At 39.0% G+C, this 12341-nt stretch overlaps 2 protein-coding genes across 2 annotated transcripts; one reads left to right on the forward strand and one right to left on the reverse strand.

The window, feature by feature from the left end:
* The first annotated feature begins 1374 nt into the window (after nucleotides 1–1374).
* Nucleotides 1375–6571, forward strand: gzf1 (GDNF-inducible zinc finger protein 1). Its single transcript, XM_057352408.1, has 6 exons — nucleotides 1375–1455; nucleotides 2261–3558; nucleotides 3679–3773; nucleotides 4052–4219; nucleotides 5047–5204; nucleotides 5423–6571. Exons 2-6 carry the CDS (start codon nucleotides 2273–2275, stop codon nucleotides 6071–6073), a joined length of 2358 nt encoding a protein of 785 aa, XP_057208391.1. The 5' UTR covers nucleotides 1375–1455; nucleotides 2261–2272; the 3' UTR covers nucleotides 6074–6571.
* Nucleotides 6572–7115: 544 nt separating this feature from the next.
* Nucleotides 7116–12320, reverse strand: napbb (N-ethylmaleimide-sensitive factor attachment protein, beta b). The gene is made up of 11 exons (XM_057352412.1): nucleotides 12106–12320; nucleotides 11145–11224; nucleotides 10804–10920; nucleotides 9544–9590; nucleotides 9195–9272; nucleotides 9019–9074; nucleotides 8852–8936; nucleotides 8652–8756; nucleotides 8504–8572; nucleotides 8231–8281; nucleotides 7116–8149 (listed from the first exon to the last, which is right to left on the reverse strand). The coding sequence occupies exons 1-11, from the start codon at nucleotides 12201–12203 to the stop codon at nucleotides 8048–8050; spliced, it is 888 nt and encodes a 295-aa protein (XP_057208395.1). The 5' UTR covers nucleotides 12204–12320; the 3' UTR covers nucleotides 7116–8047.
* Between the last annotated feature and the right edge of the window lie 21 nt (nucleotides 12321–12341).

The raw sequence follows: 12341 nt of genomic DNA on the forward strand, positions 1-12341 counted from the left end.
AGTTTTCAGTGTCTGATTTGTAAGCTTCGTCCAGATCTATGAATAGTTGGTGGTGATGTCAGAATAAGCACAGGATCAAATGAAAGTGTGCAAAACTCTGGTCCAGTGTACGATCTTTACGAAAGCAAATATAATGCAAGCAACAGCGACATCACGTGGACTAGTGGAAAGTGTGACTCGTAGAGCCCATTTTTAGTGACTTTACTTGTTTAATAGCAAAGGGCTCGAATATAAGTATTATAAATAATGAAAACAAATCATAATACTGTGTTTATAAATCTGATCTAATATGGGGTCACCTTTTCTACTTGTGATTTTTTTGTACACAATTGTAGTCACATCTATTTATAATATCCTAAACTCTAAATTGAAGCTTTACATTGTTTATCTTTATCTCTGTGAGTGCATTTGTATTTGATTTGATTATAGTAGGAACTGTAATACACCTGCAGCTATACATTGAGGTCTGGTTATGCACAGGCCTTTGGGGGGAAAGAATTGCTGACTGAACTCTTTCACAAACAGTTTTCATCCAATGGAGGCTGCAGCTGCAGATGTGTATACATTTACAGACAAAAATAGCAACAAAATTTACTTGTGAACTCGAAGTATTTTAGGAGCAACATCATCTTTACCACAAGGTCACAAGTCACAGGAACAGAGCGGGTGTTGTGTTTAGAGTTTAGGCACTGACATGGTTTTACGTCATGGTTGGGTTCAGCCTTTTAAGTATTCAGACTGTATGCGATTAAGTAGATTATTATATATCTTGAGTTTATAAATATGATCAACCTTTATAATCTTTAAAAAAAATGTATTGTAGTATGTATAACACATTGCAGTCAGCCCTACACCTGAAGCCACAGAATTTAGGTGAAAATGTAAAAAACATGCTCCAGTTATGGAAACTTTTCAAAATTGGAAGGTGCACCCAGAATCCTAACATAAAAATGTACATTTAATATAAATGATATAATATATTATTTATAAAATAACGATAAGAGTTTTATAAAAATTTAACTTTGATACAAAATAAAAAATAGTCAGGGTGTTTTCACATGTAAATGTAAGTCATTTATTGCCCACACTATGTACAAAGTAGGCCAAAATAAAAAAAAACTTAAATGCTTCTCCAGACTATAAGAAAGAATATAATGCTTTAAAAAAACAGGTCACGCAAGGTCACTTGACCGTTGAGTTAAATGACTAAAAACAGTTTAGTCCAGTTAATGACAAACAATGATAATAGTTTTGATATAATTTGCGTTCCTATTACACGTATTTTTAGTTCATACAATGAGAAGAAAAAATGATGTGTGAACGAGGAATCCATGCTGACGTCTACAGAACTACATTTCCCGTGATGCTTTGCGCTCCGGTCTGCACTGGGTTACGGGAAAACGCTCTTGTTGTGCCTGTGGATTTGTACAGGGCTGCCGTTTTACTGGCCTTACGGTAAGAAATCTTCAGCAGGCTGTGCAAACCCTCCATTCACTGCATGTCACAGATGGATATGAAAGAGATCGTAGAAATATATTAAAAACAGACCATAAGTGAAATTATAACGCGTATGTGCTATTTGAAGATAGGCTAATGATGCTAACCGTCTTTAGCCTTCCTTATTTTTATGCAAGTATTTTTCTTGTTAGTTTTTGTGCTCAGCAAACCCGTTAGTTAGAATCGACAGTTATAAAGAATTTGGATTATGGACAGATAATATGTTTGAAAGAACTGTAAAGAATGTTGTTATTTTTACCAAGGCCTGCAGGCTAAAGTTTAATACGTCAAATGACTGGCTTGACATCTTTGGTTAAAAGGCTTCATGGCGTTTTTTTAAAGAAATGACTCATTAAAGTTTGAAGAGAATTTATACTCACTTTATATTATAAGCCATTAATACAAAATATACATCTTCAAGCAGAAAATCGTGTTTCATTTAAGTGTCAAAAACAAATTCATATTTAGTGCAATGTTATATAGCTATACTAGTTTCATGTATCAGACAAAATAATAAACTCATTAAAAATAAACTCAAAATCTGGTTGATGATCCTTTTAATTACTTTTTTTAAACTAGGTATCTGGGTGTTACTGCAAAAAAAAACTTCAGTATGATACGAAAAACCTCCGTTTCACATTGGGGCTATTTTGTGCAATTTGTGATTCAATAAAGATGCAATAAATCTGCTGTTCAGTTTGGACAGACACAACTGATAAATGATGCAAAAATGCCAACAATCTTTGTCGTATCTTGCTCACAGATACCAGGAAAAATGTGTGATGGATTGGTTCAACTCCAGTCCAACTGTCATCATAGAAATCTCCTCAATGCCATGTGGACACTGAGGGCCATGGGAACCCTGTGTGACATCACTGTGCAGGCAGACTGTCAAGGAGAGCTAGAGGAATTCGAAGCCCATCAGGTGGTCCTTGCTGCATCCAGCGGTTACTTCAAATCACGCCTCTTATCCGGAAACCAAGTTCCAAAAATATTTTTGTGCGACATTACACCAGATGCATTTGCTAAATTCCTGGAATATGTGTATTCTGGGAAAGTAGAGGTCGAAAGAGGTTACATCAGCGTCATTTTACAAATGGCTAAACTGTTGGACTGCCAAGATCTAGTGGATGCTTGTGGCTCTGAACCTTCGGAGAACGATGCACAAATTCCTAGTGCTGTTTCAGAGGAGTCTCTGAAAAAAGACGGCGTGGATTTAAACACCTCCAGTGATCAGGTAAAGGCGAAAAAGGAACGTTTGAAGCGAGCTGTGAAGAGAAAAAAGCCATTAAAAATGCCAGAGAAAATGGAAAATGTAAAGGAGATGGATCAGGACATGCAGGGCAGGAGAAGCAGAAGGATAGCCGGCCGTAGAGTGTCCGTGGACTGCCCCTTAAGAGCATCAAAGACACAAACGGACGAATCGGACACAGCGGAAGAAGAACAAACATCTCAAGATCCTGAGGTGGAGTCACAGGACGTGAGCGGAGAAACGGCAGGCGAAAAAGAGGCTTGTGATGACAGCGGAACCGAGACGCCACATTCTGCCCCCGAGGAAGACCCTCAAGAATCCGACTTCCTGCCTACTGAGGAAATGGACGAGGAAGACGAGGAAGAGAAGGAAACCAAAAAGGGAAGCACAAAGTACAGGTGTGAAAAATGCAGCCGGTCGTTCTACTACGAGAAGAGCTACTTGAAACACCTGAATGTCAACCACGGGGTTCAGATGGACATCGCGCTCCGCTGCGACATCTGCCAGCAGACGTTTCGCAACCGTTGCAATCTGAAGATCCACCAGCAGCACGTTCACAACGACGAGAGGCTCTTCCCGTGTGACGTCTGCAGCAAGACCTTCAAGCGCAAGAAGGACGTGACCCGACACAGACGACAGGTGCACGAGGGCGGCACAGACAGGCACTTCTGCCACATCTGCGGCAAATCTCTGAGCTCCAAAACGGCACTCACTTTGCACGAGAGGACCCACTCGGGGCACAAACCCTACAAATGTGATGAATGTGGAACTTGTTTCGCTCAGAGTTCAGCCCTCAAGACACATCAGAGGTAGTAGTCAACGCCAGAGCATTTTTTTGATTTGCCTGCCCTGATAGTAACTTTATAGCTATGCTTGTAACCTGTATGAACATGTGAATACAGAAAATGACTTCTTTTTTATTATTTCAGGATCCATACCGGAGAGAAACCTTTCGCCTGTGACCTCTGTGATGCCCGATTTACCCAGAACCACATGCTGGTCTATCATAGGAGATGCCACACAGGTGAATGGGTGGATAGTTCACTCACAGATGATGTTAAATGGATAGTTCACCCAAAAATGAAAATTCTTCATCATTCCAAACCTATATGACTTTCTTCTGCGGAACACAAAAGAAGATATTTGGAAGAATGTTAGCCCCTATTGTGTATGGACACATTTCTCAAAGTATCTTCTTTTGTGTTCCACAGAGGAAAATATGCACATGAGATTGAATAGATGATGACAAAATTTATATTTTGGAGTGAACTATCCCTTTAACTCTTATCGCTTTCCCTCTAGGTGAAAAGCCGTTCATGTGCGAGATTTGTGGCAAGAGCTTCGCTTCCAAAGAATACCTGAAACATCACAACAGAATTCATTCCGGGTTCAGACCCTATAAGTGTGAAACCTGCGAACGAGCGTTTGCTCAGAGGAACTCACTCCACCAGCATATGAAGACACACACAGGTATACTAACCCCCCCCAAATGCCTTTTACTTATTATAATGCGTAAGGTTTGCCGCCGCATTATACCGGTACTGAGAATAACAGTGAGATTGATATTTGATTTATATTAACATCTACACCTATAATATTGTTCATAATTCAATACCTGTTTACATTTTTGCCTTAAGTTGATGGTTCACCCAAAAATTCTCACCGCCTTGTCATTTCAAACCTGCAGAACACAAAAGAAGATATTTTGAGGAAAGTTGGTAGCCAAACAGCGCTGGTACCCATTCACTTCTATTGTATGGACACAAAACCAATGCAAGAGAATGGGTGCTAGGTAACAACATTCTTTAAAATATCACATTTTGTGTTCTGCGAAGGGAAGAAACTTACAAGATGGCGAGTAAATTATTTTTGGGTGAACTATCACTTTAAGAGCCAAAATGGTTGCAAATCTTCTTACACTGGTAAAATTCATCGGCCGAAAAAAGGGAAACCACTAAATGAACTAAATAAAAAATGAATTTGACTGGCCTAAAAAATGCAAATGAATTTGACTGGTTGCATTATTCATTCATTTTCAAAAAACATTTAATATCTGTTGGTCGTAATATTGTTATCATGAATTCTTTGGGCCACGGTAATCATGTGGTGAAACTCAACTTATGTTTATGTGTATATTGTATTAATGTATATACTGTATTGTTTATAAATGCAAAACATGTATAGACAACATTTAGATTTGTAAATAATCATAATATGAATTGATGAGCCTGAAGGTCGTGTGCACTCAAGGCATTGCCCATTTGACATTGAATCTGACTAATCTCCTCTCTGTCCAGGTGAAAGGCCATATCATTGTAAGGACTGTGATAAGCAGTTTACTCAACTCAATGCCCTTCAGAGACACCAAAGAATCCACACGGGGGAGAAGCCGTACATGTGCAACATGTGTGGAAGAACATTTACAGACAAATCCACCGTACGCCGGCACACAATGGTAAAGATTCAGGCTCTGCTTTAAGTGTCTATAAAACACCCACATGCAGGGTATTTCTAGTTATTGCATAATAACAATAAATCATGATGTGTCTAGTAAGGGATGACACCAATAGGAATATTATAAAGAGGTTATGGGTTCAAATCGTATACTGAATACACACAATGCCCGTCAAAATTGTGTAATCTAATAACTTGATTTGAACTTTTATTACGCAGACCCATGACAAACAAACTCCGTGGAAGAACTTCCTGGTTGTTTTGAAGGGAAATGTTGAAGACAGAGTGAAGAAAGCAAAAGGTTCCTCTCAAAAGAAGGAGAAGACGCCGACCGTTCTTGAACCCCAGAGCGACACTGAAAAACCCCAAGAGCTGGTCACTGTGTCCGGACAGTCCGTGAACATTTCAGGAGACTGGGCCGGGGCTGGTGCCATCGCGCTGCTCAGTCACACCGCACTGGGAGGCCTCACGGTCATCCAGACCGAAGTGCCAGTGGGCACGCAGCTACAGCCCATAGTCACTGCGGACGGTACCAGCGTCATCTCCCTGGACGCCTCGGCGGTCAGCATACCAGTGACCGTCCCGTTCAACATTCCCATCTCCGTGGCACATTCCATCACAGTGTCTCCATCGATATCCGCTTCAGTCCCCGGGCAGGGTTCTGACGCCATCTTGGCTCCCATGGTGTCCACGACTACAGCAGAAGAGGGAACCGTAGAGAGCATTCTGGCTGCTTCTGATGAATGTATAACAGTGCATGCTGTGGCGATGGAGGAAGCGAACGCTTCAGACGGTCAACAGGATGGCACTGAAGACACTGCTGACGGTTCAAACAGTATGGAAATCTCAACAGGAGAAAGTGCAGAGTAGTTTGGGTCACATGTCTGTGGTGTGTCTTTCGTTTTCTGTACTTGTAGATCATGATTGAATTGTATTATCGACGAGAAAGGTGTGAAGAAAGCTTAAAGGGATCATGTCATAAGGTTAGATGCCTACAATAAGTTATGTTGATTATATTTGACTGGTTTAGTTTCTGTGTTGATGTATATCATATACAGCTTTTCTCCTTTTATTTCGAAGGTTTTTTCTTCCTTCCCTTTGTTTTTAAAACTGCTGTTTACAGTAATTGTGTTTTAGATCAACACTAAATCTTTTCTGTAACACAGTATGTAAATCCCCTTTTTTAGTATTCTGTTGTATAATGAAATTGCGCAATGAGAACTTTCCTTAATTACAGTTAATAATAAAAGTGTTGAATTCATCCGATTCTCAATTGCTTCTTGCACATGAAAGGGAAACCCTCCTGTAATGTTTGGAACTTTCCTAAAACAAAAAATATCCCGATTGTATTTTTAAACTTTGAGTCTTAAATACTCAGCCTGTAAATATATTTATATAAAATGTCTATAAATATTTGCAGTTATTTTCATTCTTTTTACATGCATTCTGGAAATTGAGCTTGCATGAGTTTTTTTAATTTTTTTTTTTTAAAGAATTTGTAGCATCTACGAGAATCAACAGCTTCTTGTGGTTTCTAAAACTCAATGCAAAAGAACTCAAATTTGAGTTATTTATCATACATCTAAACATTTGTGGGGTGAACGTAACCCCACACATTAAATACATTGCTAAAATGGACACATAGGAGGGTTAAAGGGCTAGCTCGACCAGAAATGAAAATTCTGTCATCATTTACTCACTTCAAGTTGTTCCAAACCTGTATAAATTAAATGAAGACCGGGTGTTTATTTTGGGGTAAACTATCCCCTAAATATTTCATATGTAACACAACTGATGTAGATACTGGTGCTCAGTGCCACAGCGTTGCAAGTTGTTTCCCAGCTACTTTTGTTAGCCAAGAACAAACCATTATCAGAAAGATAACCGGCTTTAAAATACATCAGTCGTGCAGTTGTTTCAATAGTCGTTTTTATTCTGTACATTCTCACAGACATTCAGCAAAGACAGCAGGTGCTCTGTGGTAAAGTACATTGTTTGGTAAGTCTCAATGGCTTCTTAAAAATTCTAGAATATGATAAAACACGGACGATCACACAACACTTTAAACACAGAATGACATGCGCCGCTAAAGACCACAGGAGTGAAGGGTATGAGATATGCATTCACAACACTATACACATACAGAGCGTGGGATTAAAGGTTATATATGGATTTCACAAATGCCTCCATTTCAGTGCAAATGAAACGATGGATTAAACATTTGAAATTAAATTTGAAACCGCTAACAATATATATTGATTATTAAAAATATAAATAACATCCTAAAGTAACATTTCACAGAATCGATTTGAAAAAAATATTTACGATTAAGAAGTTACAATTCTATAGGAATTTAAATTCTCCTTCAATGAATTTTATCGGGGAACTGAACACCAAAGATAACGTTCAACATTCTGTAGTCGAAAACTGCTTCATTTCAGGCTAACAAAAATAACAAATAAAATTTATATTTCTATAAATAATAATAATAGACAAATCTCCTGACTCAATTATCTGTACATTTCATGCATCTCTTGCATGTTGCAATCCTATGATTGTTATAAAAGAAATGCAGGACTATCTCGAATCCCCATTGCATCTATAAACTTCCCCCTTTAAGGTTTCGGGGTTCGGAGGCCGAGTCTTTGAACTGGAGTGCTAAATTCTGATATGCGCTGTATTATATAACTCAATATCAATGCAGGCTTATATAATCTCTAGAAATGTTCGCAGCAATACATTTTGACATACTGTATTGGGAAACCTGGACTTGGCCGTTGCACAAAACTGAAATGGGAGGGGGAGAAGGGTGCCATGCGGTGGGCGATGACCCCGCTGCGCGGATTATTTCAGGTCGCCCTCGTCGCCCTGAATGGTTTTCTTGATCCGTAAGAGCATGGTGGTGAGCCACTGGTCCAAGCGTGAGATCGAGTCAAACTCCTTCACCTAAGATGCGCGTAAACCACTGAAGTATATGACGAAACCACGCAAGCATTAAATCGATTTTTCTAATGATAAAAGACTTACTGCTTCTGTGAAAGCCTCTGCATTCTGTTCCTCATAGGCCTCTAGAAGTTTCTGTGAGGACAAAACTCTTTTTAAATGCATCCAACATTTTTGGGCTTATTTGTTTGTCTGCCAGGTGACAACGGTGTGCTTAGAAAAGCAAAGAACGCTATTCCAAACCACACTTTACTGTAGCCTTTCACAAATTTAGATTTTTTTGGTACACAATTTTGTCAGACTCAATATATGGGTCAAAATTGACCTTATACAGAACACGATTTTCAAGTCACAAACCTTCAGAAGTTTGCACTCTCTTGAATCGGAGTAGGCCGGAAACATCTCTTCATACTTTCCGATAGCGAGCTACAACAGAAAGAACAGAAAGTGTCATCCACCGCCTCCTCCGAAACTTAACATCCAGATGAGTCCGTCATCGACTGACCTTTGCGTTTAGCTCATCGACGATAAAGTGACACAAGGAAGCTTTGAAGAAGTATTCTTTGGCGCTGTATTTCAGCAGGGGATTGTCCATGGTGTTGGTTCCAACCTGTTTACGGACACATACGTAAATTCCACAGTGACTCAGGGACCTTTGCTTAGGCAAGCGTTCTAAAGCGTGCGGGAGATCAACAGATGGCATACCTGCTCATAAATCTCTATGGCCTTCGGGTACTGTTCTAACTGAGCGCTGTATGACGCCACCTTCAGAAGACACTTGTTTGCAGAGCTGTACATGAAGCAAAAAGGTTAAACACTATAAAAAAATACAACGGGAGAACATTAATAGCTTAGCTTCGGAGGAGGCTCACCTGTTCGATTCTTCTCCTTTGTAATAGTCGGCAGCTTGTTCGTAATGCGCAATCGCCTTTAGACGACAAAATTATTTAAGTGACTAAATTATATTCCGTCTAACAAGAGTGCGTTTCCACGTACAGTACAACCGACAATAGTTTATAATTGTATATTGTGCGGTGCTGTATTATACCTTCTCGATATCCACGAGCTCAGACTCGTACACCTCCGCGATTGTGATATGATGCTTGGCAGCGATGGTAAATCTTCCCTGAAGACAGAATAAAAGAACATTAGGTACTTCCTTCAGTATGTATAACACAGAGCAGCGAGTCTGACAGACTACGGTGGCTTTAAAAACAGATTTTGGCCAACTTTCATGAAGATTTCCTCCAAATTGTAGAGATGGAGCATAAGTTCAGTGTCTTATTTCAGTACAAAGAAGGTTTCTGGACATTCAGTTAAAACAGCCTGGTGAGCGTTTCTGCTGTTTGTCCCAGATGACACAGTACAGAAAAAAAACTGCTGTAATAACATCTTACCATATCTGTGTAAATATCAATGGCTGCGTTTAAGCACTTGATAGCCTCTAATCGCAAGCATTAAAGAGAAGAGGAGGGAGAGAGTTAGACACGTGACGGTCAGAAACTACTTACAACATATAAACATGCACTTTCTGACATAAAGATCTGCACGTTTACAGTCATGTTTGGGAAATATTTTTTTGGTCTTGTAATAAGTAATAAGTAACGAGCTACCGTTGGAGAACCCAGGTTTCAAACCAGACATCTATGGCAACCCAACCAGAGCTTTTTATTGTGCAAACATGAACCCAAATGTCCTTTAAATCAAACCTAGCTTGTATTTTGATTATTTTTGCTTGGCCTAGTTTTGTTTATTGATATTTAACGACATGATCGAAGAAACAAAAAAGCCTTTTCTTTTCAGTTGATAAGTCTACTATCATAACCATGACCAAATGCAGTATATTGTAACTGCATTTTTATTTCAGTTTGTATGCATTGTATTAGCTGTAAAGGAATCTTTGAGTGGCGAGGCGACCCACCAAAACACCAGCACTGCTTCAAAATGTATATTTAGATGCATTCTTTTTTGATTTTGCAACAAATTTTAAGTGGTCAATGCATCATTTGTAATATCTCTTTTCGATATAATCTAGCTTACTGACCTCAGCAAAACCAACACAATAAAAGGTGCGATGCAGTATTATTATGCCACACAAAGCATCGAAGTATAGTTCCTTTTTTACGCGTGGCGTAGGCAAGGGACGGCGTTTCTGCATTTCTTGCAGTAATTAGTTTAACCACCAGGTGGCAACCATGTCCTGGGCGCATCGATTCAAGGCAGTTTGTTTGTCGCTTCCATTGCGAGATGTTTTTGTGTCTATATTTTATTAGGTTTTTATAGTTGAATTTTTCTAAAATTTTTAAAACTGTATTTGGTGTTAGGCTATTAAAAATCGATTCGAGGTGGTAGAAGAAAACCTGACCCCTATAGGCCCACAGAGGCATGGCAATGTGTTGTAATGCGCATGCGTCAAAACCTGCGCGTACGCGTATGATTCAAAGGAAGTATACTTTGCAAGGCTGTGAGTTCGTCTGCACGCATACGCTCACGTACACATAAAAGAAGTATACCACGGGCTAAATCCTTACTGCCCTCTTTATATCTTCTGTGTCAGTTCAGAAACAACTGGCTTATAATAAGATCAATTCAATGAATAATTTAATCGAGCCTACAATCATAATAATCAAGAGATACAATATAGCAGGTTGCCTCACCTTGTGGATCGGCTTTTTTGAACGCATTCCCTGCATCGACGTAGCTGGTGGCCGAGTCGTGTTTATTTTGGAGTTGCATGTGAAGTCTGGCCGCCTGACAGAAAGCATTTCCTGAAGCTACATAAAAAAAACAAAGATCTTTTCAGTACATACATCAATATTTAATAAGCCGTATAACAAGCCTAACAACACCACAAAGCTCTTTTACTATCCAGGGATGCAATTTAAAACCAAGTAAGAAGCTTCAGGACTACCAAAACTGCAATACTACCCCATCAATACTACCAAAGTTCTTATAAATAAAAGTGAAACATTACTCAAAGTCCTTTTCAAACACATACCACTCCAGTTTTTAGCCATTTTGAACATGTTGGCCGCTCTGGCATACATCTCACACGCCTCTTCCACTTTCTGATTCCCTCTGAAAGATGCGAGAACATCCAGTTAGTTTTTATGCCATCCTCTCATTTAAAATTCCAAGTGTTGTATACATAATGCTAGCGTTTCAATACCTTAATAATACTGTAAATTATAATATTTGGACAAAGTTGACATACAGTATTTTGGCTGGTTATACTGCCTAATTAAATCCTGCGTGTTTATTTAACTGGTTCAGTGTTTCATGTTTCTTTAATCAATCAATGAATTCAATCCTGAATTTTTAACAAGATAGGTCTGATTTAGATTGACTGAAAATAGTACAAACTAAAAATGTATAATTCAAGAATAATGAAAAATGTTTGTCAATAAAGTTTGAAGTGTTACATTGCAATTAAAAGTGGCCCTATGGATTTAATGCATGTCAGGTGATTTCCATCGAACTGCTTCTTGCAATAAAGAACTGACATGCTCATAACATTTAAAACAGAATATACATGTATTGTAATTAAGGACTTAACCATAGTGGCATGAAATAAGATTTAAACCACAAGCTGATCAATACCGCAGCGCTCCTGCGCCACCAATGCGCCAAACCCAAACACTACTGATCCAAATACCATTAGGCAAGTGAATGCAATTTTAACCATAATATTAACGAGAAAGAAGACATTTTACCAAACGAATCGATGCATACGATTTTTTAAAAGATATTTATTCGTGGTTTAGGCTGTAATGCGCAAAGAGGCCTGCCACAGGGTCCTGATCCAGAGACAACACAAGTGCTCCGTTGCATTTATTATGCTTCTAAAACCTTGTCTATTAAACGTAAAATCAAAGTTAGGCAATATGACTGTTTAGTGGTTTGATTGTGTAAAACAGTAAGCATTGTTCAGATAAATAAGGCACCATCTATAATCTTACCCAAACATTCCTCCTAAAAAGGAGCCGGACGACTTCACTTTCTTATCGGCTTCCGCCATAAGTTGAATCGCCTCCTTTTCCTTTCCGGAATTGTCCATTTTTTCAAGAGTTAAATGGGGTAAATGTACACTGTTGTCTGTATTTCACTTATTTGCTCTCTTCTTTCGCCGTGTATCCCTTATGGCAGCGGAGGATTACCGTCATACGGTTTATTAAGCGTAGGCGTTGAGAACGCT

Source organism: Triplophysa rosa, linkage group LG15 (assembly GCF_024868665.1).
Source record: "Triplophysa rosa linkage group LG15, Trosa_1v2, whole genome shotgun sequence".
NCBI classification, from domain to species: Eukaryota; Metazoa; Chordata; class Actinopteri; order Cypriniformes; family Nemacheilidae; genus Triplophysa; species Triplophysa rosa.